The following is a 27,321-nucleotide window of genomic DNA, read 5'->3' on the forward strand; positions in this document are numbered from 1 at the left end:
GTTCTCGCCCCTACTGCCTAGCTTCCACGGGGACCGCCTAGCAGGGTGCAATGGACATAGGACGGAAGCCTGGCCAAACCCAGTGTCCGGATCCCCACCGCTCCCGGCACTCCGACTTGCCCCGGACTGCGCAGGCGCTGCCGGAAGTGGCCTCTCGGCTTCCGGTTCCTGGACAGCCGCCCGCTGCCGTCAGTCTCCTCACTGCCACTTCCGCTGGCCTGCGCAAGTTGGCTGCCAAGCTGGAGACCTGGGATCTCCTGGAGGCCACGCGGAGCCTTCTGGGAGTCCTACTCGCCCCCCACCCCTGACACCCAGCTTTAAGTGGCAACCCGCGCCGGGCAGTCGCTGCCCGGGGGAGACCAGAGGTACCTGGCCCTGTACTCCTGCTGCACAACGGAGCCTGGAAAGGCGATCGATGCCTGGTGCTGTCTTCCCAGAATAACGCCAGAATTTTCCGCTGAGTTCCAGAGAGTAAGTGATTTTACTTCCTTAATTAATGGCACGAAGTCATTCATTCACCCTCTCCAAACCTCAGTCCCGCCAGTCTTCAAAATTCACTTCATTGCCATCTAAAACCACTGAAGTGTGAAAAAGAAAAAAAGTTCACCTCCTTGCTATCAGCATAAAATAGCATTTATTAGGCGACAAATTGCACATCAGATAAACATAATCACTGCCTGTTGAGAGCTTGCAATCTAGAGCTACGACTGATGAAAATGCACCAAAAACAGTAAAATTAAAACATTACACAAATAGAAGTGCATACAACAAATATACTTCTGAGGTATCCAAAAGAACTAGAGATTACAGCACATTCTTAAGTTTATATAGATGAATATTTATATTGTATCCCCCTCCTCCACAGATTGTTAATGCAAGAAGGAATGTCAATTTAAAAACAAGACAAAACACCTGTAGTCACATGGGCCTTAGAAAAATGGGTACTGGTCATTTTTATATTAGATCAATAGCTCTCCTAATCTACAAAACGGAAACAGATGAACATATATACATTTCTAATGAAGATCACTTTGTTACTTTTTAAACACATGGTCAAAGCAAAAACACTGCTGCTAAAATCCCACAGGGATAACAAGTTCAATGAACATTCAGAATAGACTCTTTATTCATATATATTATAACCTATGTCTCTCCTTGTACACATGTGCAGTATTACTTTGCAGATTGCTTTGAGCAAAATCCGAAGTTTCAGATTGTATGGCATCGTATGGTGCAGTCACCAGAACATTGCCACTTAATTATATATGGAATCTCAGGAGGCAAGACTCAAAATTACATCTTCTGTGAAATGTCATTTGTTTTGACTTTTAACTCCTTGAATTATTGGGTTAGTCATTTTCTATGTTAAATGAGGAGATGTGAATAGACTATTACCTGTAGTATCAAAGCTCTAAGCAAAACTACTTTGAGTCCAACTCATTCAAGAAATAAATTCCACAATTTCTTAAATTACAAAATGTAAACTAACATCTGAATCCATTGAGAAAGTGCCATTTTCATCAATGATAACTATTTAGCAGAACCTGATATTCCAGCAATCATATTAATGAACTGTGGGACACATTTTCATCATTGCATTAACAACAAAAATGAAATTTGTTTGAGTCAGTTTCTTCAGCACAAACTTTTCACTCTGCATAGTGTGTCAACACCTATGCTGCAAAATGTAGTTAACTAACCATACATAGCAACAAATTCTTGCATTTAGTTTTTCACTCCTGTATTAATTTTTATCCAGTATTTGTTAATAGCACCTAAAATGGTAGGCTAATAATATCTGAGTCAACGACAATTTTATGGAATCTCCATCATTTGACACTAAATAGGATAAAAAAAAGCCATCTTCATAAAAACGGCCTAAATCTCATCAGCAGACACACCTTTTCCCTCAATTCCCTGGGGACAGAGCAGCTTGAATTATATCCAGCAAGTATTTTTAGGTACAAGTGCACAATAAAGCAACAATTGAAAATATACCTATTTCACAGTAACTGACACTCAGGTAAGGTTGTTTTTTGTTTTTTGTTTTTTTTTGCATACCAATCATTAACAATATTATACCAAAAAGTCACTTTAACTACACCCATATGTATTTTAGTATTTGTGTAGAAGAATATTATTTTTCTAATCTTCTATGGAGGTTTATCATAATCTTCTATAATCTGGAGAATAAATAAAATTGCAAAAAATGAGGGGTTGTGAATGAAGCCTCAACTGGAAAGGCAAATTTCCATACTGAGGTGCAGAACAGGATGTATGACACAAATTCTTACCTTCCCCTACACTTTCTTAGGAGAAAAAAAAAAAAAGGATGAGAGTGTCCATCTTTTCTATCAGCCCCATTCTGTCCAGGTGCCTAAGATATTCGTCTCCACTTCTGCAGCAACTCTGCTAGTAGGGGCTTCTTTCCCAATTATATGCCCCACCCTACAACTCTTCAGTCTTTGACTGAAATATAAGGGCCCCTTATAAGTGCTGGTGAGGCATCATGCCAGTTTCTCCCACTGAGGGCAGAAGCAAGAAAGCAGGGAGGTAGTGTTCTTGTTGATATTTTAAAAAGATATTATATTCCAGAGGTGGCTAATAAGAACTCCAACCGGAGACTATCTTTCTTCACAATTCAGCGTACCTCAGACACACAGACCTGAAGATCATAAGGCCTCATTTTTAAATTTAAGACCCTACTGCCCTAGCAGACTGGTGTCCTGTATCCTAAGAGTGGAGACATCAGAAACAAAGAGCTAAGTCTGACTTTTACATACACATGGTCTCAACAGTAGATCTGCAAGCAAGAATGACAAAAGGGGGGCAGTAAGTGAGCTGGGTTAGGGCTGTTGGTTTCAGCTTTCCTCTCACCTAACAGTGTCTTTTCTACCCTGATCACTGTTAAGAACTTAGCTGCAGTAGCCAGCATGTTTTTGTATAGTAAGTTCTCAATCTGCTGTTCTGTAGAAAGAACACCTCCCAGGTACTACCTTCCATCCAATTAGTCCTTAACTAGCCTTTATTTTTGCTCATGAGATTTTCCAGCAATAATTCCATTTTAGCAAATACTGTACTTTCATACTATCTATTTAAATAGAATAAGACCATTCTTACATCCCACTCAAAAGCACATATAAATATTGTTTTGTTGATAGGTATGCAATCAATTTCACTTTAAAGAGAAATTCTATATGAATGTATATTTACAACATTATATCTGGTTCTTTAACATTAATAACCATACTATTTAACAATATTTTGCTCCAATATTTAAGTATAATACATAAGACATACATATTACCAAGTATGTTGATGAAATCTAACAATTTTCTACATGTATTTTTCTTTGGAGATGGAGAGGAAATGTTATGGGTGTTTTTTAAAAACCAAAACCCAACTAAAACCTTCAGGACTATACTCTGCAAAGTTTGAAGTCTCTTATGTGATGACAGGGATGGGAGTTCAAACTCGAAGTCCTGAGTAGTTTTCTGTTGCTTTATAACTGTACATGTAAGGCAGGCTTTGGGTGAAGTTCAAGGAGAGTGAAGCGGTTCCAGGATGCAAGTACACAGGGCAGCCTCCGTGATGATGACCATCCTCACCTACCGATCTCAGCCTCCCTGGCTGCCTGTGGTGCTGATACATGATGTGAATGCCAACAAATGATGCAGTGTTGCTGGATGCATGGCCTTGGGAGTTAGAGAGTCCCAAGTTTAAATGCCAGCTTCACGATAATGTGGTATTTTTTGTATGCTGGGCCCAGTACTGATTACCCTGTAAGGGCTTCAGTTTACTTATAAAACAAGGACAGTCTTTTCTCTGTCACAAATTTAACCTGAATATTAACTTAGATAATATACCTAAAATATCTAGCATGCTCACAAAGACATAGTTATAAGAAACAATTACTCATAACAAGACAGGTAATGTGCTTCAGTAGAGGTATGGAGGCGAATCATCTTAGAGAGGAGCAAGTACTTTTCCTCCTCCCCAAGTCAAGTGCAGCCTCCAGAGAACGGCTGTAATCAGGTTGCCAAAACTCCTTGCAAACAACTGGGTCAGAAATGCCAGTACTGCCGCTGACATCAGATCTGAGAATGGCAACTCCATGAATACTAACAGCCATCAAGATACCAACTAGTTTGGGGAACTTTTTACAGGGGTAGAAAAAGCTTCTAAACTACTCTAAAAATTCACACATAAAATAATCTTATACAAATATTACATTCAAATAGTTATAGCCAAAAAAGTATAAAACAGATATAAAAGCATTTACTTTCCAAGATATTTCTGCAGAACTGACAAAAAAATAAATAAATTCTCTTCCTTCTAAAACTTAGAAACAACATAAAATTAAAAGAACTCTAGCAATAGCCTTCATTTTAATGAAAACTGAATTTAAACGAAAGTTCTGTATCTTTTTCTGGCTCATAAAAATGAAATTTGAACAATAACTGAGTTTGAATGCTGGCTTCATTCACTAACTTCATTCACATAATCAATGTTACATTGATTATGCTTCCTCAGTTATAAAATAGAAATAATACTGCCTAAATCAAGGTTGTGGTGAAAATTAAATACAAGGGCTGTCCGGAAAGTATCCAACCATAATTTTCATAATTTTTCATATTACATGGCTGGATACTTTCCGGACAGCCCTTGTATAACTTGGAATGTGTATAAAGTGCTTAGCACAGTGTCTGGCACATAAACAGTGACAATTTCCCACTGTATAGATACTGAAAAGCCCAATCATTCACACTTGTTATATTTACTTTGTGTGTTTCATATGGATTCGCTTATGAGCAATGAGATCCATCTTCACCCTGAAACCTTTCCCACACACGGTACATTTAAAAGGCTCCTCTGCCCTGTGGCTCTTCTGGTGGCATGCAAGTTCTGACTCCGAAGTGAAACTTTTTTCACATGTTTTGCATTTATGGGGCTTTTCCTCCGCATGAGTGTCCTGATGAGAAACAAGCTCAGAGAAACAAGGAAAGGTCATGTCACAGTCAGGACATTGTAAGGGTTTGAATTTTGCGAATGAAAAAAAATTTGTGTCATCGTCACTGTGGCGTTCAGAATCCTCCTTGTGGGCCTTCTCGGGGACAGCAGGACATGAGGACTGCTCAAAGGTCTTCATGCAGTGAGTGTGCGGGTACTCAGGGGTCACTATCTGTGTTTCCTCGTCCAAAGCAAGATCTGTTTCCTGATCCACACATTTATCACTGTTAGCATATTCATTGGCTTTTTCGGCAGTGTGGCTTTTCCTACGCCGTGCTGCACATTCGTTACACACATAGAGTTTCTCCCTCCTGTGGCTTTTCATGTGCCGAGACAGACATGAGCTCCGGCGAAACTTGGCACAGCACCTGAGACACTTATAAGGCTTCTCACCAGTATGGATTCTGATGTGTGCCCTCAGGTAGGCTCTATGATTGAAGACCTTCCCACAGTCATCACATTTATTTGTTTTATTTATTTTCTCTCGTAAATGCATTTTCCGATGCAAAGCAAAGTATGCCTTATCGCTGAAGTTTTGGTCACAGTCAGGACACTTGTACACATTTTCGGCTTCTTCCCAGGGAAATTCAAGAATTTCAGAAAGTGCTTTGGCTCCTAAACATTCAGATAGTTCTACTAATGGGGTATGATTGTCAATGGTAACTAAAAGGCTTATGAACTTTTTCTTGCAAGGGGGAGTTCCACCTGATATTTTCTCTTCAGGGTTTTCAACTCCATCCTCAGAGGAGCTTTCTGGGTACTGGACAGGGGATGCAGGAATGGGGTACTCTTCTAGGGAAAGCTCTTCAAGTTCCATAGACTCTAGGCTTAACTGCTGATTCATCTCAGTTTCACCTTCTACTCCTGTTTGATAAAAACAAAACAAAGCAAAACATAGACAACACCTTCAAGTGGTACTGGGGAAAAAAACAAGCTCAGGTAGTTAAAGTACACAAGAAAACTATAGGTGGGTTATCCTGCAATCCAGACACTGATAAATATGCAAAATCAGGAGACAACAGGCTCTCCCAGCCTCCCAAATGATCCGGTCTAGGTGAACCTGCAAGGGGGAGGAGCAGAGAATAGCTATAACTAAGTCAGAGTCCAGTGGGATAGGTACTAAGGACAATCTTGGTAGACGTTGTCTAGAGGTGAAGTTTTCCAGTTAGTCTATTTAGATCTCAAGAATTTTTCATCATTTAAGCTATCTCAAGTGACAGCTGAGCAATTACAATTGGAAAAGAGATTGGATTCATATTTATTAAGAAAGAAAGGGCAAGTGAGTATTTTTCTAACTTAACAGAGAAACACACAGGTTACCAGAAATAGTTTTTTTTTTTTCTCTTGCTATGATCTTTTTTTTTATTTCAGCATATTATGGAGGTACAAATATTTAGGTAACGTGTGTTGCCTCTCCCCCCTGACCCCCGAAATAGTTTTACCACCACCAGAAGTCTCCAAAATTTCTCTACCCCTGACTAAGGAAAGATCAAGGGAGAGCTGCTGTGTGTACTGCAGGCAGGTAGTAGCCAGTCTTACTACAAGGACAGCTGACAAAACTTGGGCCTACCAAAAAGCATTCCTTTTAATATTTTTCCAAATATTCTTCCAGAAAGAAAGCTCAGAGCATCTACATGGGGTCCCATTAAGACTCTGGCTCAGTACTAATCTGCAAGTGCCTGAGGAAACTACCCAACCACAGAAGGAACCACCAAAAAAGAATATACAGGGCAATAATCAGAGTTCACACAACCGTTTATGTTCCCACCAACCAAAGTGGAAAGACCCTTTAACACATAAGACATCAAGCAGTGTCCTCAGAAAAATACTGCCTTTGCAGATCAGCCCCAGAATAAAGGCTGATCTGAACCCAACCTTACAAAGCAGAACAACACACCTTGAAAGGATCAAACTGACCCCAAGTAACTTAACTACGTCCCACAACAAAGTCCAAAAATAGTTTTTAAAATACAACAAAATATATTACCAAACAACATAAAATTCGCAATGTCCAACATTCAATCAAAAATTATCAGGCATGTAAAGAAGAAGGAAAATATGACGCATCACTAGGAGAAAAATCAATCAATAGAAACATATCCACAAGTGACACAAATGATAAAACCAGTACAAAAAAAAATGTTTAAATAGCCATTATAAATATATTGCATATGTTCAACAAGGTAGAAGAAAACATGAATATGACAGAGAAGTGGAAGATATAAAATATGAGTTATGGGATAGCTTACATATTCAACCTACATTCCTATGTCAGAGATAAAACCTACTCAGGCATAGGAATCCACCTGCATATAGTTCCTCTAAGGTGAGAAAGGCACAGCACCTCCTTGAGCAAATCAATTTCCAATCTTTAGCAAATGACAGTAACCTATACTGATGGGATTTCCCATGTAAAACTGTAAATTGATTTCATCAAATGTTTGGCAAGACTACCAGATATTGCCACTTCTCATGCAAAACCACAGTCCCTGTACTAGATATATTTTAAGAAATCATGTCATACTTTAAAACTTGCTCTTTCATTCAATTATCATATACACATAAATCACCCAGAGATGGGTCCCACTCCACCATATCAACATGTGTACAAGGCATGAAATCCTCATCCTAGAACTGATGAAAGTTCCAAAATGCAGGAAAAACAATTGCCTTACCCATAAAGGCCACATCCTCAAAACACTCCTGTGTGGCATCTCTGCTGAGGGACCTCTGGATAGGGTGCAGACTCACACACTCCTCTTGAGAAAAATACACAGCCAGATCCTCAAACAGCATTGGTCCCTGAAACAACATGAGAGCCCAACTCAGTTCAAGAGACTGGAGGGTCAGCCCCTTTCTTAGTCTAGGAACACTGAGCAGAGCTAGAAACATCAGATGCAAGGGAGAAAAGGGCTTGGTGTAAAAGGTTCCTGAGTACTGGGATGGGGTATTAATGGCTTCTAAGAGGTAAGGTGGGGGTTGGGAAGGAAAGAGTAAACATGCACATAAATTTTGAGGCAGTGGAGTAAGGATCAAAACAGTACATTGTGAGAATGACGTAGTATCTCCTGGAAGAGAAAATATGAGGGAACAACAACTCTTGGGGATGGAAACCATTAAGGATGCTCTAAGAAAAAGAAGACTGGGCAGCCCAGGAAGAATCATTTTCTCCCTCAGGACACTCACTGCTACACTGTGAGGCCTACTCTTCCCTCCCCAATGGTATGATGAAAAATCACCAGGGCTTTATTATTATTCAACAGGTGTGGAGCAAAGCCTAGAAAACTACAATTTTGAGAAGCGTTCCAGAAAGACACTCTGCGAAAACTCTCCTATAGACTCCTCCAAAGGGCTCTGCTCCCAGTTGGTAGTTCTGAAAGGAAGAAGCTGGTAAACCCCTTCTATGTCGCAGGTCTAGGAACGAAGACATCTTGGTGGAAGGGCTGGTAGCGTATCAGACACACTCCCATCACCATCGGCATGCCTAAGCCTCCTCCCAAGGAGGTGGTCAGGCAGAGGCCGGAAAGCAGCAACGAACGGGGGCGGAAAAAAAGGTACTGCGTCTCACCTGGGCCTCGGTTGTCGGGAGCGCGGACGCCATCTGGGGAAGTGGGGGTGGGGGTGCCTTCTTCAAGTCGCCACAGGGACTTCGGGACAAAGCTGCGAGAGGAGAGAACAGTCCCTTATGGGGCCAGTTCTGCAAAGGTCCTTCACGCACCCCCAGCCTCCCTCTTTTCTGCCCAGATCCTTTAAGAACCTGAGCCGACTGCTCCTCTCCCCAGCCCAGCCTCGAAGGGGGACCACTTACCAGTCCGGGACTAATGACAGCCTCGTGTTGCCCGGGCAGACGCAGCAAAAAGCGACGCCCGATGGTAACGCAACAACGAAGGCCGCAGCCACCGCAAAACTCCCACGCTCCCATGCTCCCCCACGCAGAGCTGCGGGGAAAGCAGCCGGAAGGGACCCGCCCCTTGCCGCATTGGCCATATGCCCTTTGATTGGTCAGCGGGCTCCCGAGGGGGCAGTCCTTCTTTTGTGTTGGCCAATCGGACACCTCAACCGAGGAGCCATCGCGCACTGGGCAGGGGAGAGATGTAGTGTTCTTTCTTTTCTCCGGGCATTTCCGCTTCCGCTGACGGGGTCTCCCTGGTGAGCTCCGGGCCTGTTGACCCACTGAAATGGAGCCTTAGGGTGACCCCTGAGGAAGGAAATGTGTCCGAGAAGAAGGAAAGCAAGAAGACAGGGAGACTCCAGAACTCGAGTCGGTAACCAAATGTGGGCTCGGCCGGCAGTGCCCTGGAGGCCTAAAATTTGGGCCTGGCCTGGGTGAGGTAAATGAGAGCCCAGGGTCACGGGCCTAGCCCTTGGCCAGAGCAGCCTGCTGTGTCTCGGGCGAATTATGGGGAAGTGGAATGCAAAGTGGATGTCTTTTTATGAGTTCATAAAGTTAAGATCCGTATAGGCCAGGTTGCTAGTCTCCGACCCGAAGGATTCTGGAGGCAGGCATTGTGCGTTGTACGTCGCAGCTGCAGACCAGCCGAGTCATCGGCTCGGGCCTGCGGCGGATCAAGCGGGAATAGAGACACTGGTTTGCCTCACGGGACATTGTTCACCTCCTAATACCTCACATTCTACCTGCCCCAGTGCCAGACATTCCCATGTTACTGATACTGGGTGCTGGAGTATAGAGATTTGGAATTAGAAAATTGAGTTCCTTCCCCAGCTCTGCCACTGATTGGTTGGTAATCTTGACTGATTTACAACTCTACTTTCCTCAGCTTCGTAGAGTTCAGAATGCCTCTCCAGCCTAACTCAGAGGGTAATTGTAAAGATTATAAGATAATGTAGGTGAAAGAAATTGTCCATTTACAAAGATGTTTGGGGAAAGGAAAAGATGAGGATGATAGGTCCCTTGACAGAAAAGCCTGAGTAAGTCTGAACATATTTCCTTATTCTAGTGCCAGGACACGCCTGTACCCAAAAGATTACTTAGTGAATGGTTCCATGGTTATTAAAATAATTTGAGGCTGGGCGCTGTGGCTCACACCTGTATTCCTAGCACTCTGAGAGGCCAAGGCGAGAGGATCACTCAAGGTCAGGAGTTCGAGACCAGCCTGAACAAGAGCGAGACCCCATCTCTACTAAAAATAGAAAGAAATTAATTGGACAACTAAAAACATATATAGAAAAAATTAGCCAAGCATGGTGGCGCATGCCTGTAGTCCCAGCTACTCAGGAGGCTGAGGTAGGAGGAGGATTGCTTAAGCCCAGGAGTTTGAGGTTGCAGTGAGCTATAATGATACCACTGCCCAGGAGACAAAGCAAGACCCTGTCTCAAAAAAAAAAAAAATTGGTTAACATAACAGTTGTTTCTTGGCTTTTATCCTTCATGGTGGGCACTCGGGAATGTCATTGGAGAGAGGAGCTTCATTCTGCATGCTGCAATGGCCTTGGGTGGGTGTTTCATCATCTGTAAAATAAGCACAGCAGAACTATCTTTCAGGATCATTGGGGAAAGTAAGTGAGAACATTCAGGAAGGATTATAACGAAATGTTTAGCACATGACAGACACTTATCAAATATGCATTCACTCATATTCCATTCTAGAAGTTCCATTGTACAACGAACACCTCTTTTGAAATATCTATCAAACTGCCTTTTGATGGCACATCTCAATGGCAGAGAGTGTGTCTCAGTCATCATTTGTACCCAGAGTGAGGAAAGAAGGAAGGAAAAGAATCCAATATCCAAGCTTGGCCCTAATCTCACTCACGCTTGCCTTTTATTTATGAAAATACCATGATGCTTGTCCATGTAAATAGTATCTCTGAAAGGATACCAGGACACGAGTAAGAATGGTACGTGGAGAACTCTGGCACTCAGAGTCAGAGGGGGTGGAAACTTACTTTTCACTGTATATCCTTTTGTTTGTTTTCTTTAAAAGATTTACCATAGGTGTGCGTTACTTCTAAAAAAAAATGTTTAGTGTTAAAAAAATCCCCCCAAGTTAAACCAAAAAATGTTGGACACAACTGTAAAAATCATTATATAAAGATGAAATATAAATGGATCATACAAGTTTTTAAGTGAAACTCAGTAAGAAGTGCCCATTAAAACAATGAGATCTTTTTCACTTAGGTTAATTACAGAAAGGTGAATAATAATAGCCCACATTGGTGAGGGTATGGGCTGTGTGTCCTGCTGTGGGAGATATAGAGTCTTATCACTCATAGTATGATAATAAGTTGGTAAAACTTTTCTGGAAGGCAATCTGGGGTTTGTTTCCAAAGTTAAAATGTGATTAATTTAAAATAATTTTAACCAACATTTCCCTAAGGAAATACAGCATTTTGCAGTTTTTGTGTACAGGGTTGTGAGTTGCAACCTTGTTTCTGACCTGACCCTGATCCCCAGGCCCTGCTCTCCTCCCTTCCCTGTCCCACTTCACCTGCTGATTGCCTTTCCCCAATAGAGCCATAGGCAGCTGGGGTGTGTAGGGGAGGTTCAGTATCACCCAGGGTTGGAATAAGAGAGCAGTAATGGGCTTGGTTACTCTGTGTGCTAGATAAGAGCCTGGGGACCATGTGGGAGCGGCCTGAGGTGAAAATTAAAATGCCTTCATTTCTGGAGTACTTTGGCCTTTGAGATTAATGGGCCTTAGAGAAGGGCAGAGCCTGCCTAGACAGATGGTCGCTTGCTGCTCTCCCTGGGCTGGAGGAGCCTGATCACCGCTCTGTCCCCAAGGCTGGCAGAGGGCTGTCCAGCTGAGCAGACAGGAATTGAGGACTTCCCTTCAAGTGCCTCCAAACAGGTACCACTGCCTGGCAGCTTAGTATATGGCAAGACTCCAGGGTCTACTGGCTGTCCACCACGGGTAGCCTTTAGGCATTTCCCTGCTTGGCCCATGTCCAGAGGGTGAAAGGGGTGATGAGTAAGCAAGAGAAAACCAGTAATGTGCCTGAAGAGACCTTGGAGCCACAGGGAGGACAGACAGAAACTCTCAATTCTGGGTGAAACAACTAGAGGAGATGACAGCTTTGCCCTAATTCCACAACCAGACGAGATTCAATTATAGCAAAACTTTCTGGAACTGAAAAGCTTTTTTTCCCTTAAATTTATTATAGAAGTCCAGTAGATAAATCAAAGGAAATGATGGTCATTACAAAGCAAGTAGCCTGTTAAATCAAGTGGAAGAAATATCTCAAAACACAGCAAAGAGAAACCAGGAAGGCAAAGACTGGGGGAGCTGGTGAGTAATGACCTGACAGAGATTAGCCGGTTCCTGAACCAGTCCCTGTGACCAGCAGATGCCCTCTCCCTGGACTTGCTTAGACCAGGGTCACCTGAGCCAAGGGGGGACAGGGTGACCTTAACTGGTTAGACCAATTAGAGAACACTGGATCAAGGGGTGGAATAGATGCCACCCACACAATAGCAGAGGGTGGAATGAGTTTTATATCTTGAATATTCCTTTTAGAAGCACATGGTACCTGACTGAAAGAATCCTCCTGAGGAAAAAAGAGATCTTGTGTGAAATGCTTAACAGAGTGCCTAGCACATATCCCTGGGGAAATAGTTCTTTCTTTCTTTCTTTCTTTCTTTCTTTCTTTCTTTCTTTCTTTCTTTCTTTCTTTCTTTCTTTCTTTCTTTCTTTCTTTCTTTCTTTCTTTCTTTCTTTCTTTCTTTCTTTCTTTCTTTCTTTCTTTCTTTCTTTCTTTCTTTCTTTCTTTCTTTCTTTCTTTTCTTTCTTTTCTTTCTTTTCTTTCTTCCCTTTCCTTTCTTTCTTTCTTTTTTTTTTTTGACAGTCTCATTCTGTTGCCCGGGCTAGAGTGCCGTGGCATCAGTCTTGCTCACGGCAACCTCAAACTCCTGGGCTCAAGCAATCCTCCTGCCTCAGCCTCCCGAGTAGCTGGGACTACAGGCATGCGCCACCATGCCCGGCTAATTTTTTCTCTATATTTGTAGTTGTCCAGCTACTTTCTTTCTATTTTTAGTAGAGATGGGGTCTCACTTTTGCTCAGTCTGGTTTCAAACTCCTGACATTGAGCGATCCTCCTGCCTCAGCCTCCCAGAGTGCTAGGATTACAGGCGTGAGCCACCGAGCCAGCCACAGTTATTCTTTTCTCATTTGTGTTTTAAAAAAGTGTTTTTAAAGTTTGAATGGAGGCCGGGCGTGGTGGCTCATGTCTGTAATCCTAGTACTCCGGGAGGCCAAGGCGGGCAGATTGCTCAAGGTCAGGAGTTCGAAACCAGCCTGAGCAAGAGCAAGACCCTGTCTCTACTATACATAAAAAGAAATTAATTGGTCAACTAATATATATAGAAAAACTTAGCCGGGCATGGTGGCGCATGCCTGTAGTCCCAGCTACTCAGGAGGCTGAAGCAAGAGGATCGCTTGAGCCCAGGAGTTTGAGGTTGCTGTGAGCTAGGCTGATGCCACGGCATTCACTCTAGCCTGGCCAACAAAGCAAGACTCTATCTCAAAAAATAAAATAAAATAAAGTTTGAATGGATATAATATATGCCTTTGTTTTTGCCACTTCATCTTATAGTGCTGTTACATAGAACCCCAGAAACAAGAGTGTTGTGAGTCTGCCGTCCCCTGGGGAGCACTTCTCAGCTCCGATGTGCCTCCAATTCAGTGAGGACGCTGTTGAATACGGATTCTGAGTGAAATGCAGGTCTGACGCAGTCTGGGTGGGGCCTGGGATTCTGCATTTTCAGCAAGCTCCCAGGTGGTGCTGATGCTTCTGGACCACAGACCACACTTTGAGTCACCAGGGCTTAGGTGGGGTTTGCACGACGGAGGGGGCTCACCACTGCGTGTCCTACCCAGTGGAAAGGAGTGAGAGAGGAGAATAAGCAATTTCCTTTTTTTTACCCCCATCTTTTTATTTTGAAAATTTCAAGCCGCCTGAATATTTGAAAGAATAATGCAGTGAACACCTATGAACCCTTCACCTAGCTTCACCAATTGTTAACATTTTAGCAATTTTCTCGAATTTTTTTTCTCTTTCCTTTTTTTTTGTTTTTGTTTTTGAGGCAGAGTCCCACTCTTTCACCCCAGCTAGAGTGTAGTGGCATCATTACAGCTTGCTGCATCCTCCAACCTCCAACTCCTGGGCTCAAGCGATCCTTCTGCCTCAGCCTCTCAGGTAGCTGAGCCTACATGCATGCGCCACTGCGCCCAGCTAGAGATGGGGGTCTCACTCTTACTCAGGCTGGTCTCAAACTCCTGACCTTAAGCAATCTTCCTGCCTTGGCCTTCCTTTAACAATTTTAAGGACATGACACACATGTTGCCTATGTCACCCTCATTTTTGTTTTGTTTTGTTTTGTTGTTGTTGTTGTTTTTGAGACAAAGTCTCCCTTTGTTGCCCAGGCTAGAGTGAGTGCCGTGGTGTCAGCCTAGCTCACCGCAACCTCAAACTCCTGGGCTCAGGTGATCCTCCTGCCTCAGCCTCCCGAGTAGCTGGGACTATAGGCATGTGCCACCATGCCTGGCTAATTTTTTCTATATATATTAGTTGGCCAATTAATTTCTTCCTATTTAGAGTAAAGACAGGGTCTCGCTCTTGCTCAGGCTGGTTTCGAACTCCTGACCTCGAGCAATCCGCCCACCTCGGCCTCCCAGAGTGCTAGGATTACAGGCGTGAGACACCGCACCCAGCCATCATTCTTGTCCACTGTAAAAGCTTTGGCACATAGCCTGAACCTGCTGTAAGAGAGGCTCAGAAATAAAAGCCTAGCTTGGCAGTGATTGGCCCTGCTATATAGGGTAGGATTCTATTACTACAAGAATATATGAGAAAGTCGGGCTCAGTGGCTCACACCTGTAATCCCAGCACTTTGGGAGGCCAAGATGGGAGGATCACTTGAGGCCAAAAGTTTGAGAACAGCCTGGGCAACATAGCAAGGCCCCATCTCCAGAGAAAATGTTTTTAAATAAAAATCTTAAAATAATAATAACAACATATAACACCATTATTTTAAAAAGGGAGGGGGGAAGGATTGGGACAGTGAATGCATGGCTACTAGGGGACAATACTCTGCTTCTGACACTGACTCATTGAATCTTGTTTTCTTTTTTGTTTTTTTCTTAGTACTAATAGGAACTAATAGCCAGATGTTCTCTTCAAACTGGATTCTGGACAGCTTGGAGCTAAATTTACAGCCCATCTCTAGAAAGTATGTAGGACTTCACAGTATGCATTTTACATACCCACATCACTTTTTAGTTTTCCACCCTCTTTTTCTCTTTGCCTCATGCATTCTTGCCATAATGTGTTGATCTTTCTAATTGGTCTTCAGTCTTTTATTGCAACAAGTTTAATTACTGTGAATTAAAAAAAAATTTTTTTTAGTGTATTATGGGGGTACAAGTGTTAAGGTTACATATATTGCCCATGTCCCCTCTCCCCCCTCAAGTCAGAGCTTCAAGTGTGTCCATCCCCCAAATGTTGCACATCTTACTCATTGTGGTTGTATATATTCATCCCCTCCTCCCCCCTCCCACTTTCCCGACACCCGATAAATGTTACTCCTATATGTCCACTAGGTGTTGATCCATTAATACCAATTTGCTGGTGAGTACATGTGGTGCTGGTTTTTCCATTCTTGAGATCCTTCACTTAGTAGAATGGCTTCCAGCTCTATCCAGGAATGTACAAGAGGTGCTATATCACCACTGTTTCTTAAAGCTGAGTAGTACTCCATGGTATACATATACCACATTTTATTAATCCACTCATGAATTGATGGGCACTTGGGTTGTTTCCACAGCTTTGCAATTGTGAATTGTGCTGCTATAAACATTCGAGTGCTGGTGTCTTTTTCATAAAGTGACTTTTGATCTTTTGGGTAGATGCCCAGTAGTGGAATTGCTGGATCAAATGGTAGATCTACTTGTATCACTTTGAGGTATCTCTATATTGCTTTCCACAGAGGTTGAACTAGTTTGCAGTCCCACCAGCAGTGTAGGAGTGTTCCTCTCTCTCCGCATCCACACCAGCATTTGTTGTTTGGGGACTTTTTGATAAAGGCCATTCTCACTAGAGTTAAGTGATATCTTGTGGTTTTGATTTACATTTTCCTGAGGATTAGAGATGTTGAACATTTTTTCATGTTTGTTGGCCATTATTTTGACTTCTTTTAGAAGTTTCTGTTCATGTCCTTTGCCTACTTTTTGATAGAGTTGTTTGATTTTTTCTTGCTGATTTTCCTGAGTTCTAAATAGATTCTAGTTATCAGCCCTTTATCAGATGTGTAGCTTGCAAAAATTTTCTCCCATTCTGTGGGTTGTCTGTTTGCTCTCTTGACAGTTTCTTTGGCTGTGCAGAAGCTTTTTAATTTGATCAGGTCCCATTTGTTTATTTTTGTTGCTATTGTGATTGCCTTTGGGGTCTTCTTTATAAATTCTTTACCTAGGCCAATGTCTAGAAGGGTATTTCCAACATTTTCCTGTAGAATTCTAATAGTTTCACACCTAAGATTCAAGTCTGTGTGAGTTGATTTTTGTGAGAGGTGAAAGGCGGGGGTCTTGTTTCAGTCTTCTACATGTGGCTATCCAGTTTTCCCAGCACCATTTATTGAATAAGGATTCTTTTCCCCAGTGTATGTTTTTGTCTGCTTTGTCGAAGATTAGTTGGCTATATATGGATGGTTTTATATCTGGGTTCTCTGTTCTGTTCCACTGGTCAATGTCCCTGTACTTGTGCCAATACCATGCTGTTTTAATGACTATAGCCTTGTAGTATAGTTTGAAGTCTGGTAAATTGATACTTTCTATTTTGTTTTATTGCCTAGGATTGATTTTGGTATACGGGGTCTTCTCTGGTTCCATACGAAGCGAATTACCATGAATTTTAATAACAACACACTAAATATGATTGTGTAGAGTGCTCAAAATGTTCTGAACAGGTCCAAACACTTTACCATGGCTACATTGCTTAAAGTAGGATATTTGCAGCACTTAAACCTTTAACTCTTACAGAGTTGTGAATAGTATTATATTGACCTCCTTTTGTTCAAGTGATTTTCCAATGATTAAGTGCTAGAATATACACCTAAATATAATTTAACCTCTAAAAGTTTTAAGCAATATTTCTCAATGGCAGCATCTTTAAGGAAAAAAATACAAATATGAGGCCTTTGTTAGCAAACTTCCTGAACAAGAAAAGCATCACTTGACTCAGAGCCTCTCCAGGTCAGGGACGGGCTTTCTGGTTTACCGCTGACCTATCGGCCTAGGGCAGAGCCTGGCTCCTACTACAGTGCTTGCCAGGTATTTATCCAATGAACTATTTTGTAACCAAATGTTGGAAGGATCGTCATATTGCTAATGAGAGTGAAATTTTAAAATAAAAGACTGCTGCACCTTTTTGTTCTTCCTCAGGGTGTCTGCTCCTGCACTAGGGGTTTAAGTCAAGTCTGGACACGGACCTGGAGGAGGAGGAGTGTGAAGGTTAGGTGGCAAGGCAGAAGACTGTCCCATTATATACTTTGGTGCCATTTTGACTGCTTTCTGGTTGCTCATCTAAAACACCAGGCAAAAAAAATAAATAAATAAATAAATAAAACACCAGGCAACTAGATTACTGGGCCCCTGTCTGAATCCTCTCACCCTCTCAAGCATTTTACATCTTTTTTACCTTTTCCTGCGTACATTCCTGTGTTGTAGATATTTTGGTGCCTGCCATAACCCTCCATTGAATTAGTTAAGGAAAACAGCCTCTTCTCTATCCCCAGCAGTTATCTATAAATGCTGTTTGTGGAATGCATGATGACGATTTTAATCCCAGCCCTAATTCCAAGTGGGACTACGAACCCCTCAGCTCCTCCTGGCTTGACAGTGGCTGTGGCTGCAGCTCTCCTATGTCTCCTTCTAGGAGATGCTCTGAGGGCATGAGGGATTACCCAAACAAGGGGGACAGGTTAGGGCCCTGGGCCCTACCCTCTTCTCAATTCGCAGGGCCTGGGGATAGAGAGGTTGAGAGGCCACCAAGGGGCCTGCGATTTTCCAATGATCTTTAAAATTAAGAACTTAGCCGTGCATGGTGATGCACACTTATCTATAGTCCGAGCTATTGGGGAGGCTGAGGTGTGAGGATTCCTTGAGCATAGGAGTTCAAGTCCATCCTGGGTAACATAGCAAGACCCCGTTTTCTAAAAAAAGAGAAAAGAGAGGCTGGGCATGGTGGCTCACATCTGTAATCCTAGCACTCTGGAAGGCTGTGGTGGGAGGATTGCTTGAGGTCAGGAGTTCAAGACCAGCCTCAGCAGGAAGGAGACCCCTGTCTCTACTAAAAATTAAAAAAATTAGCTGGGCATGGTGGCACATACCTGTAGTCCCAGCTACTTGGGAGGCTGAGGCAGGAGGATCACTTGAGCCCAGGAGTTTGAGGTTGCCATGAGTTAGGCTGACTCCACGGCACTCTAGCCCGGGCAACAGAGTGAGATTCTGTCTCAAAAAAGAAAGAAAAGAAAAGAAGAGCTGGGCACTGTGACTCACACCTGTAATCCCAGCACCTTGGGAGGCCAAGGCAGGAGGATCTTTTGAGCCCAGGAGTTTTAGACTAGCATGGACAAGAGCAAGATTCTACCTCTACAAAAAATTTAAAAATTACCCAGGCATGGTTTGGATGCCTGTAGTCCCAACTACTTGAGAGGCTGAGGTAGGAGGATCATTGCAACCCAAGAGTTGGCAGCTACAGTGAGCTATGATCTCACCACTACACTTCAGCCTGGGTGACAGAGTGAGACCCTGTCTCAAAAAAAAGTGGGGGGAGGGACTTACAAAAACTGTTATCAAAAGAAATACAAATGCAGGTTGCTTTACATAAAATTCCTCCAGCCACTACAGATCACTACACTACAACAGTAGATTATCTGTTCCTTGTTGTTTTAGCTCACTGTCTACTCTTGGTTTATTTATGCCAGTTACCTTTTAAACTTTTAAAATTGTTAGGTCCTTTTTCCTTGTCAAAATGTTGAAAGAATATGCCTTTTTTTTCACACTTCTACCCTTTGTAACCAGAAGGAATATGCTTTTAACATTTCTAAAATAGTGCCACTTTATTTAGAGTACAAAAACATTTTAATCTGCGATAAGGTTTATTCTCTTGGATATGAATTAAATCTTTTCTAGGGTTAATCATTTTAGCCTTTGGTTGTACACAGGTTCTTCTTATTCCATCCTTTCTTTATGTGGACCATTGTGGTTATTGGAAAGCAGAGAATAAATTCCTGCTTTAATATTTTTGCGCATCACGGGTTCCCTGGTAACAAACTTTGAGAGCTTGCATTATAGAGCCCTGCAACTTTGAAGACAGCTGACCCTTGCCTATTTTACACGGTGGCAGCTCTAAACTGCATTTCTCCTGAATCGGACTTTCCTGTCAGCTGAGGACGCTGGGCACTGTCGCAGGGTGGTGCCAGCCTGGGACTGTGGGGCCGGGAGCGAACTTTGTACAGCTTTATTCAGGCGTCTGCCAAGCGTCGACGCCAGGCCAGGTGTTGGGATGTAAACATCAAGCCCCAAATGTAAGCTAAGGAAGCGTCAGCTGGTAACTGGAGGGCCGTGAGTGAGCCTCGTGTGTGCGAGCCTGCGTGGGGCGCTCAGAAGAGCCCAAGGCACCGAGGACCGCGCCACCAGCGTCCACGCGCGTCAGGTTCAGGCGCGCTCGGGGCCGGCCGGCCATCTTTCTGCGCCTCCACCAACAGTGCGTGCAGGGGGTGAGCTTCCCGGGCCGCCTGCGCGCGAGGCCTGCCCGGTCCTAAAATGGCGGCGGCGGCATCAGTGAGGGCGGTGTCACGTGGGGCAGAGGCCAATGGGCTTCCGGCCTGCGCCGCCGCCGGGCCCGGGAGGCGGAAGTGCCTCGGGCCGCCGCCTCCGTCCCGGTTGCGGCCCCTGCCGGTTACATAACTCGTTGCGAGCTCCGCGCGGCCCCACTTCCCGGCTCCCTGCGCCCCCAGGATGCGCTGAGCCCCACGACGCCCTCTGCTGCCGTCGGCTCCCTTTCGAGGTGAGGCGAGGGACTGGGGGAGGGTGGCGCGGCCGCGGTTGCCCGGGGCTCGGGCCTGCGGTTGCGCGCCGAGCCGGCCAGGGCGGGGGTCACCGAAGGCAGGGGCAGCGGGGGGCGGGCGCGATGTGGAGGCTGGGCTACCGGGGAACGCGCATGCCTGGGAGGCTGGCCCGGTGCGTGGCCCCGCGTCCCCGGAGCGTCCGGCCCTTTCCGCATCAGCGACGGCGGCGTCGAGAGTTGGCACCAACGGGCTGGTTGTGGGGAGGGGGGAGTCGACCCTTTTGCCTGGGGGACGCTCCCGTGCCAGACCCCAAGACAAGTTGTTGGGAAAATTTGAAACTAAAGGACAGTGTGCCCGTGGGTACCCGCTGGGGTCTCGCTCGAGGCGAAGGGTCCAAGCGATTTGCCGTCTTGTCCCTGCTCCTGCCTTGCCTGGCCGGTATCTCTGTTATGCTACTTGTTGCACCGATTATAGTTATTTGCGACTTGTTTGCCCTTCTGTGAACTCCTGAGAGCCAGGGGGCTCTGTCTTGGTCGCCCTCGCATCTTCTCAGTTGTACCTCTTTGAATTAAGACGAATTCGTTCCTTACGTTTCTGGTCATTTTTAGACTGGCCATACAGACCCTACATCATCAACTCCGACTACCTTTTCCCAGTTGGACACTTTCCAAGGAGTAGAGGGAATCTGTAGCTTCTGTGGGAAAATTTGGATGAGGCAGTGGGCAGTTGGACCCCCACCAGCAATTATGTGTGCCCAGTCAGTGATGGAACCCAGGACCTGGAGATTAGGTAGGGAGGTACTCTGCAATAAACGCGGACCTTGGCTGCCTCCTCCATCCGTTTTCATTCTGCCAAGTCCTTGCGCCATACGTTTTTGTGTCACTTATTTGTCCTGAAAGTAGAGGATAACAGCCCAACAGAGTAGTTCGCCGTGGTGTCTGGAGTGGTGGTTAATTGCAGTGGCAGAACGGGGGAGAACATTACCATTTGCAGATATTTTTCTTTTACCAGAGCACTGAATACCTAGTTAATGCTTAACTGAGCAGTTAAAGTCATGTGACTCCAAAGGTCATGTATAGAAGTACTGCAATCCGTGTAACACTGTGATGTAGAGGTCAGTGTTAGAAGTCTTTTGGTTGTAGTTCTGGCCAGCCAGGCAGAAAGAGGGGAAGTCTTCAACATCATTGAATTAAAAAGGATTGGGAGCAAAAAGAGACCAATAAACACACACGCGTATCAAAGAATTGTGTTAAGCCCCATTAGAAAAGATGGAGTTAAAGACCAGAGGAAACTCAAGGGTGGCTGCAGTGTAAGTCCCAGTCTTTTTTCCTAACTGACAGGTCCACCTCAGCAGTGAACATAGGTCTTCATCTACCCTCTCATAGGATTTTGTGCCCATCAGAATTAATGTGCAAATCGGCCCTTGGAGAACAGGGCATGTAGGAAGTCCTCCACTGGGCTGTAGTTAGCTGGTATTTCATCTCATGAGCTTGTGCACACACTAGGTTTCTGTGAAGATGGTTTGAACCTCTGAGTAACAAAGTCAAGGCATGATCTGGTGTCAATATGCCAGAGTAAAACATATAGAGTTTTTATACAATGGAATATTACTAAAAAAGTAAAAAAATAAAAATAAAACCATACGGAGTTTTTTAAATGGTCTGTGTATGTCCTATCTTTAGCCTCTCCCAGTTGTAACTTGAAGTGACTTTGTCACCCTGTTTGTTTTAACCACGCCCACTTGTAGACAGTGTAGAGAGTATCTTTAGATGTGACTTGTCTGAGTTGCTTAGCAACAGCATGGTTCTGACCAGAATGGAAGAAAATTCCTAGGTGTTAGAAGATTTGAGAGATAAAAGATACTTAGACCTGAAACCACACCGGAAGGGGTGGCGCAGTATCATTGCTGACTGGGTGCTGGTGACCCAGAGATCATTAGTGCCTCCTGTTAGTAGCAGTTTGGCTTCTGGCAGCCTAGGGAGTGTTTAGACCAGGTGGATACAGAACTGTTACATTGCAACCAGGGGGAACAGACAGATGTGGAAAGGAGTCTTTAGAACTCTGAGTTCTGGGCAATGCATGTCTTTGCTGAAATAGCCCAGAGATCCCACTTACTTGGTGACAACTGTCCCACCAGAATAGAAAGCTGGCTGCTTTTCAGGCACTCTTTTCTTAAATGATGTCTCCTGCATGTCTTCACCTTATCACCATTATCTCCCTCATCATCTCTTTCTGGAAAGAATCCACAAAGCCCTAGTGGCTTTTACTCCTCAGTTCCTCATTTGCAGAAAGGGAGGCTGCAGTGTGGCCCCTGGGTGGCCCTGTGTCAAAGCTGGTTCCGCTCATGTCCATGTGAAGTACTTTAAAGTAAAATACTCACCTGCAGAATGATGCTGGAAGTTCTAGATCTCTTTCTGGCTGAGTTCAAATGCTGAATTTGATTCAGCAAATGGTTGTTAGCGCCTTTGACAACTCCAGGGTCAGGCCTCCTTCCCTACATGTCATTCTTTTAGCGTCACCTCTAATAGGAGCTGGCTGGCAGGACAGTTCAATGTTTATCTGAAACCCAGATAACTTCACTGCTGATTAAAGAAAAACACCTGTGAAAAACCACATGAGAATGTAAGAGTGTTAATATTATGCTGTGAACACTGAGGCATTTGCTCAGTGCTTGTGGCACTGATGGGACGGGGGCCTGAACAGGGAGCTAGGCTTTCTGCAGGAAGTGGTTTGAGGTCCTTGTCAACAACTGAATAGCGCTTAATGGAGTCCAAGTGCCCCACTGCAGAGGCCAGCAGAGATGCAACAGTCACCCCAAGGTGCCACAGCTCCGAGCCAAGATGGTGGGGAAGCAGGTAGCAGCCGTGAGAGTCAGTCCCTGGTCCCATCCTGTCAGCAGCTTGGACTTCAATCTCTAGCTCAGGCAGAGCCCAGGGGTTGGGAGGGGCCAAACACTCCAAAACACTTGGTGAGAACCAGCTATGAGTGTGACAGCTTAGAGGTTTTTAAATGTCTCTTAAAATGATAAGTTAGAAGTATTATCCATTTTGCCTTAAAATACACTCTTAGCACCAAATTTTAAACCCCATACCCTTGGAATAGCATGGAATTTATGCACTGATGCTAGAAATAAATGTTCTAAACACCAATTTAAAGTTGCCACGCAATAAAGAGGAGGTGGTAGTAGAGAGGTACACAGAACAAATGTTTGAGAAAGGTTTTGTTCCTTTGCTTCCACAGGAAGACAAAAGAAAGGTATTTTGTCATCTTTAATAGACCACATTACATCCAAGAAAGCAAGTAAATGAAAAAGAATCTATTTATGGAATAAACTCCAGACCTAAAATTCAGTATTTTAATAAAATGCCAGCTGTCCTTACTATATTTATTAAAACTTGTAATAATGTGATTTCTCAAGGCTATTAGTTCAAATTGAAATGATTTCATGCCACATGGAAATCTTTATTTGTTGAGGTACCATATATTTAGGGTGCTAGGTGGCAAATAATGTTAATATGTGCAATAGGAACTAAATGGATGCTCTTTCTGAGTACTGGCAACATCCAGCAAAGCTACTGCTTATTCTCTAAAGAATTTTGGGAGCTCTCAATCCTTGATGATATGGGAAAGAGAACTGTATTTACCCTGTGATGGGGTTTTCTATAGGAATTTTATTAAAGATTGTTTAATTCTGTTGTCCTTCTTAATAAAAAAAAAATAGACCACATTAAAAAAATTCTTTGAGTTCTACTTTTTGTGGTATAATTATTGTTATTAAAAATTAAATGATGTTTCTCCCTTTTTGTTTACTGTATTCCTTAGATAGGATCAATTTGGGCAGCAAAGTACTGAAATTTGAGCCCATCTTGGAAAAAACTATCAGAAGAAAGCAATTTCATTTTATAAAACAGTAGGTGGATAATTTTCCCTTAGGTGCCAAAAAGGATTGTTTTCTGAAAAACGTTACTGCAACAGTAGTTCCATCATTGCCTTGGGATTCTTGGGAGTGCTACTGGATCATTTTCACAACCTTATTTCTTTTTGGAAGAGGCCTTGTTCGCCATGGAATTCCACTAACAAAGCAGATTTCTGCCTCTGCTCATTGGTGTGAGCCCAGTGCCTGGAGCAGGGCCTGAATTTCCAATACAGTTTTGATAAATTAATGACTAAAATCATTCTCAGAATGGAATGTAGGAGCTGATAGAACTTTCAACCTAAAGGGAAGCCTGAATCTGGACCTGTGACCAGGACACCACCTGTTGTGGGTTTTAGTTGAGGTCTGATGACCACGCAGCCAAATGCAGGAACTAAGTGAGCAATGCCACACGTTGCCACTGCCCCTCCTCCCTCCCCAGCCGCTCTCTGATCGCCAGTCGTGGAGTGGCGTGAAGAGATGCGTCTCCAGTTGCCGTGACCACTCTGTGGGCTCCTGCATGCACAGTGGGTTTCTAGAGGGAGGCTGTGTGGAAATACAGTGGTGGGTGTTTGTTTCTTGTCACCCTGTAAATGATTCACTTTCCTCTTTGCTGACACGGTGGCAGATGCCCAGGCTGCTGTGGGGACAGCTGCGAGCAGCTGCCCATTTGAACAAACCAGCTGTAGCAGCGACCACTGCTGCCCACACCTGTACCTTTAGCCCCCGAGCCCATTTCACTGATGGGCAAGACAGTGGCCTGTATCTTGTCATTAGTGTGGTTTTCCTTTTCTCCCCCTTCCACCCTAAAGACCAGTGTGGAGTTCATTAGTATTGGATTTTTCAAGCCAGTAAAAAATTGTGTCTGCAGAATTTCACTTCATCAAGGGGCCCCATGGTCTTTAATTCTCACAGCGTGGACAGGCATCCCTTAACCTTAGCAGGTACTTTGCTTTAGGAGAAGTGGTGGGTGTGCGCAGGGCAAGGACCGGGTGTGCTCTGTCATAGGAGGAAGGGCGCCAGGGCCTGAGAAAGGGATTGGCTGAGACGGGAGCTGCACAGAGTCTGGGCGGGTGCCACCGTGGCAGGGAGCAGCTGTGGGTGCGGGAGCAGAGGGGCTGAGTCAGGGATGGGTGTTGGGAGCACAGGAGTAAAGCAGGAAGGTGGCAGCAAGTGCTGCGTTGTCAGGAAAGGAGGTGGCAGGGAGGCCTGCCCCAGAGAGGGTGTTCTCGGGTGTGACGGCCCATCAGGGAAGCTAGCACTGTAAGGAAGAAAAGACTAAAGATGTCAGAGAAGGGGGTGCTGGGCCGGGGAGGAAGAGGCTTGGGGGCCGGGATGGCCTTTTGGAAGCCATCTCATGTCATCTCCTTCGTGTCCCAGATGAGAAGCACTTGGTGGGAGTGCTGGCCCAGTGACTGAGCACCCTGCAGGGTCTGGGAGCAGGTTGGGAACACAGCCTGCAGAGCACGGGGAGGGCTGGCAGGGAGGGAGGGCAGGGGGTGTGAGGTCTGCTTCCTGAGGTGGAGGGTGGGCACCAGAGCACCTCTTAAGCCATCAAGAGAACAGGCTGGTTTTTCCCAGTTAAGGGTGGCTCGTGTGGTGACTAGAAACCTTTGAGGAAGGGGCTGGGGGACCTGTGGGCTTCGGGTGTCTGGGCAGAGTCTGTAAAAGAGAAGGCTCTCTACAAATGGGGTCACTTCCAGCTCTCTTAACAGGGTGCGAGTGAAGTGCCCCATGGGCATCATGGGGGTGCTGGGAAAGCCCTGGAAATGAACACAGTCCATTCTGTGTCCCCCAGAGTCTGAATTCCCCAGCACCTGGCAATGGCAGGGGACAGCAAACGCACCTGTGGCTGTTGGGGCTATCTCGGCGGCCATCCCTCCAGTTTCATCCTGTGTCCCCTGCGGGCTGGGCACATGGACGCGGTGGGCAGTGTTGCTGGGAGGGAGTACCTGGCCAGCTCTGCCAGTCCAGACACCAGCCCCTTCCAGCCACCATGAGCCCTCAGGGAAAGTGGCCCCAGTGCAGTGGCCAGAGGTCATCCAGCTCAGAAGGAAGGTGAGGTTGGAGGAGGGAGGGAGGGGAGAGGCGTGTGGTGAGCTAAGAGCAGCGGCCCCTTTGTTTGGGCCGTGGGGGATCTAGTGACAGTGGCTTCTCACCCACATCCTGAAGGCAGAGGACTGGGGACATGGGGACCCAGGACATGCAGAGAAGAAGAATTCTCACCACAGGTGCCAACCTTTGAAGGTTCGTGTTCTAACTTAAAAATTCAAGTGAACTTTGCACTCTCCTGTACAACGTGTGGCCCTGCTGGTTATAATAGAGTTGTGTCCTGTGCCTATTTAGGAAAATATACCAAAAGGTGGCCTGGGGACCTTGGTGTCCCCAGCACGGCCAGGGTACCCTCCATTTGAAGGACTTGGGTCAGAGAGCGCCTGCCCCTTGGGGCCTCTGCTGGCTTCACCCATGGATCCCTGTCTTAGGATTCTCTTCCCTGTGTCCTACAGGTAGCTTGCTACTTAGTGGAAGGTTCCGGATGAGCAAGTGAGGGGTCCCAGCCAGCACTGGGGCTTTGTTCACACAAGTGCACATGAAGCTGTCCAGTGGAGAGCCAGGGCTCTGCCACTCTGAACCCTTAGTCCAGGCGTCCTCAAACTGTGGCCCATGGGCCACACGTGGTCCGCCCAGGACATTTATCCGGCCCGCTGGGTGTTTTTGCCGCTGCTGCCTGTCCTGCTTAGCAGCCACAGTGCACATGTGTGGAATGTGCGCCACACTCTCCAACGGTCTGAGGGACAGTGAACTGGCCCGCTGTTTAAAAAGTTTGAGGACCCCTGCCTTAGTCACTCCATCCTTCCATGCCTCAGTTTCCTCACTTGGGGTGGCAACACGTCTTGGGCGTGGCTGCGCATTGTGGCCTGACGGGGAGCCTCCGTCAGATGGTGGAAGGCAGTGGCATCACTGGCTCCTCTGTACACCAGGGCTGCCTTTGGGCCTGGAAAGTTGTTTGACCAAGTCCCATGTCCCATGTCAGGGAGGGTTCAGAGGCGGGCACAGCTGGAACATTTTTTGCCATCTGAGGAGCTTTGACCCTGCCTTTTTTTTTTGAGACAGAGTCTCACTTTGTTGCCCAGGCTAGAGTGAGTGCCATGGCATCAGCCTTGCTCACAGCAACTTCAAACTCCTGGGCTCAAGTGATGCTACTGCCTCAGCCTCCCGAGTAGCTGGGACTACAGGCATGCGCAACCATGCCCGGCTAATTTTTTCTATATATATTAGTCGGCCAATTAATTTCTTTCTATTTATAGTAGAGACAGGGTCTCGCTCTTGCTCAAGCTGGTTTTTTTTTTTTTTTTGAGACAGAGTCTCACTT

General features: G+C 45.0%; 2 protein-coding genes across 6 annotated transcripts in view; one reads left to right on the forward strand and one right to left on the reverse strand.

Annotated features, from left to right (window-relative positions):
* Positions 1 to 341: 341 nt before the first annotated feature.
* The window catches only part of NAA60 (N-alpha-acetyltransferase 60, NatF catalytic subunit), a 37,043-nt gene continuing 10,063 nt past the window's right edge, over positions 342 to 27,321 (forward strand). The window contains exons 1-2 of one of the 2 annotated variants that reach the window (XM_012743740.3): positions 342 to 471; positions 8,274 to 8,564. The gene's annotated coding sequence lies outside the window, so the exon portion shown is untranslated. Of the gene's footprint in view, positions 472 to 8,273; positions 8,565 to 19,840; positions 20,035 to 27,321 lie in introns of those variants that run through there. The other variant, XM_012743727.2, reaches the window with a different exon arrangement.
* Positions 463 to 8,975, reverse strand: ZNF597 (zinc finger protein 597). 4 transcript variants are annotated; one of them, XM_012743722.2, is made up of 5 exons: positions 8,819 to 8,975; positions 8,579 to 8,670; positions 7,686 to 7,812; positions 4,782 to 5,874; positions 463 to 578 (listed from the first exon to the last, which is right to left on the reverse strand). In XM_012743722.2, the coding sequence occupies exons 2-5, from the start codon at positions 8,609 to 8,611 to the stop codon at positions 560 to 562; spliced, it is 1,272 nt and encodes a 423-aa protein (XP_012599176.1). In that variant the 5' UTR covers positions 8,612 to 8,670; positions 8,819 to 8,975; the 3' UTR covers positions 463 to 559. The 4 variants fall into 4 exon arrangements, with proteins under 4 accessions (XP_012599176.1, XP_075851134.1, XP_075851136.1 ...); XM_075995019.1 differs by having other exon boundaries at positions 8,579 to 8,975; XM_075995021.1 differs by lacking the exon at positions 7,686 to 7,812 and having other exon boundaries at positions 8,579 to 8,975.

Source organism: Microcebus murinus, chromosome 19 (genome assembly GCF_040939455.1).
Source record: "Microcebus murinus isolate Inina chromosome 19, M.murinus_Inina_mat1.0, whole genome shotgun sequence".
Classification (NCBI taxonomy): domain Eukaryota; kingdom Metazoa; phylum Chordata; class Mammalia; order Primates; family Cheirogaleidae; genus Microcebus; species Microcebus murinus.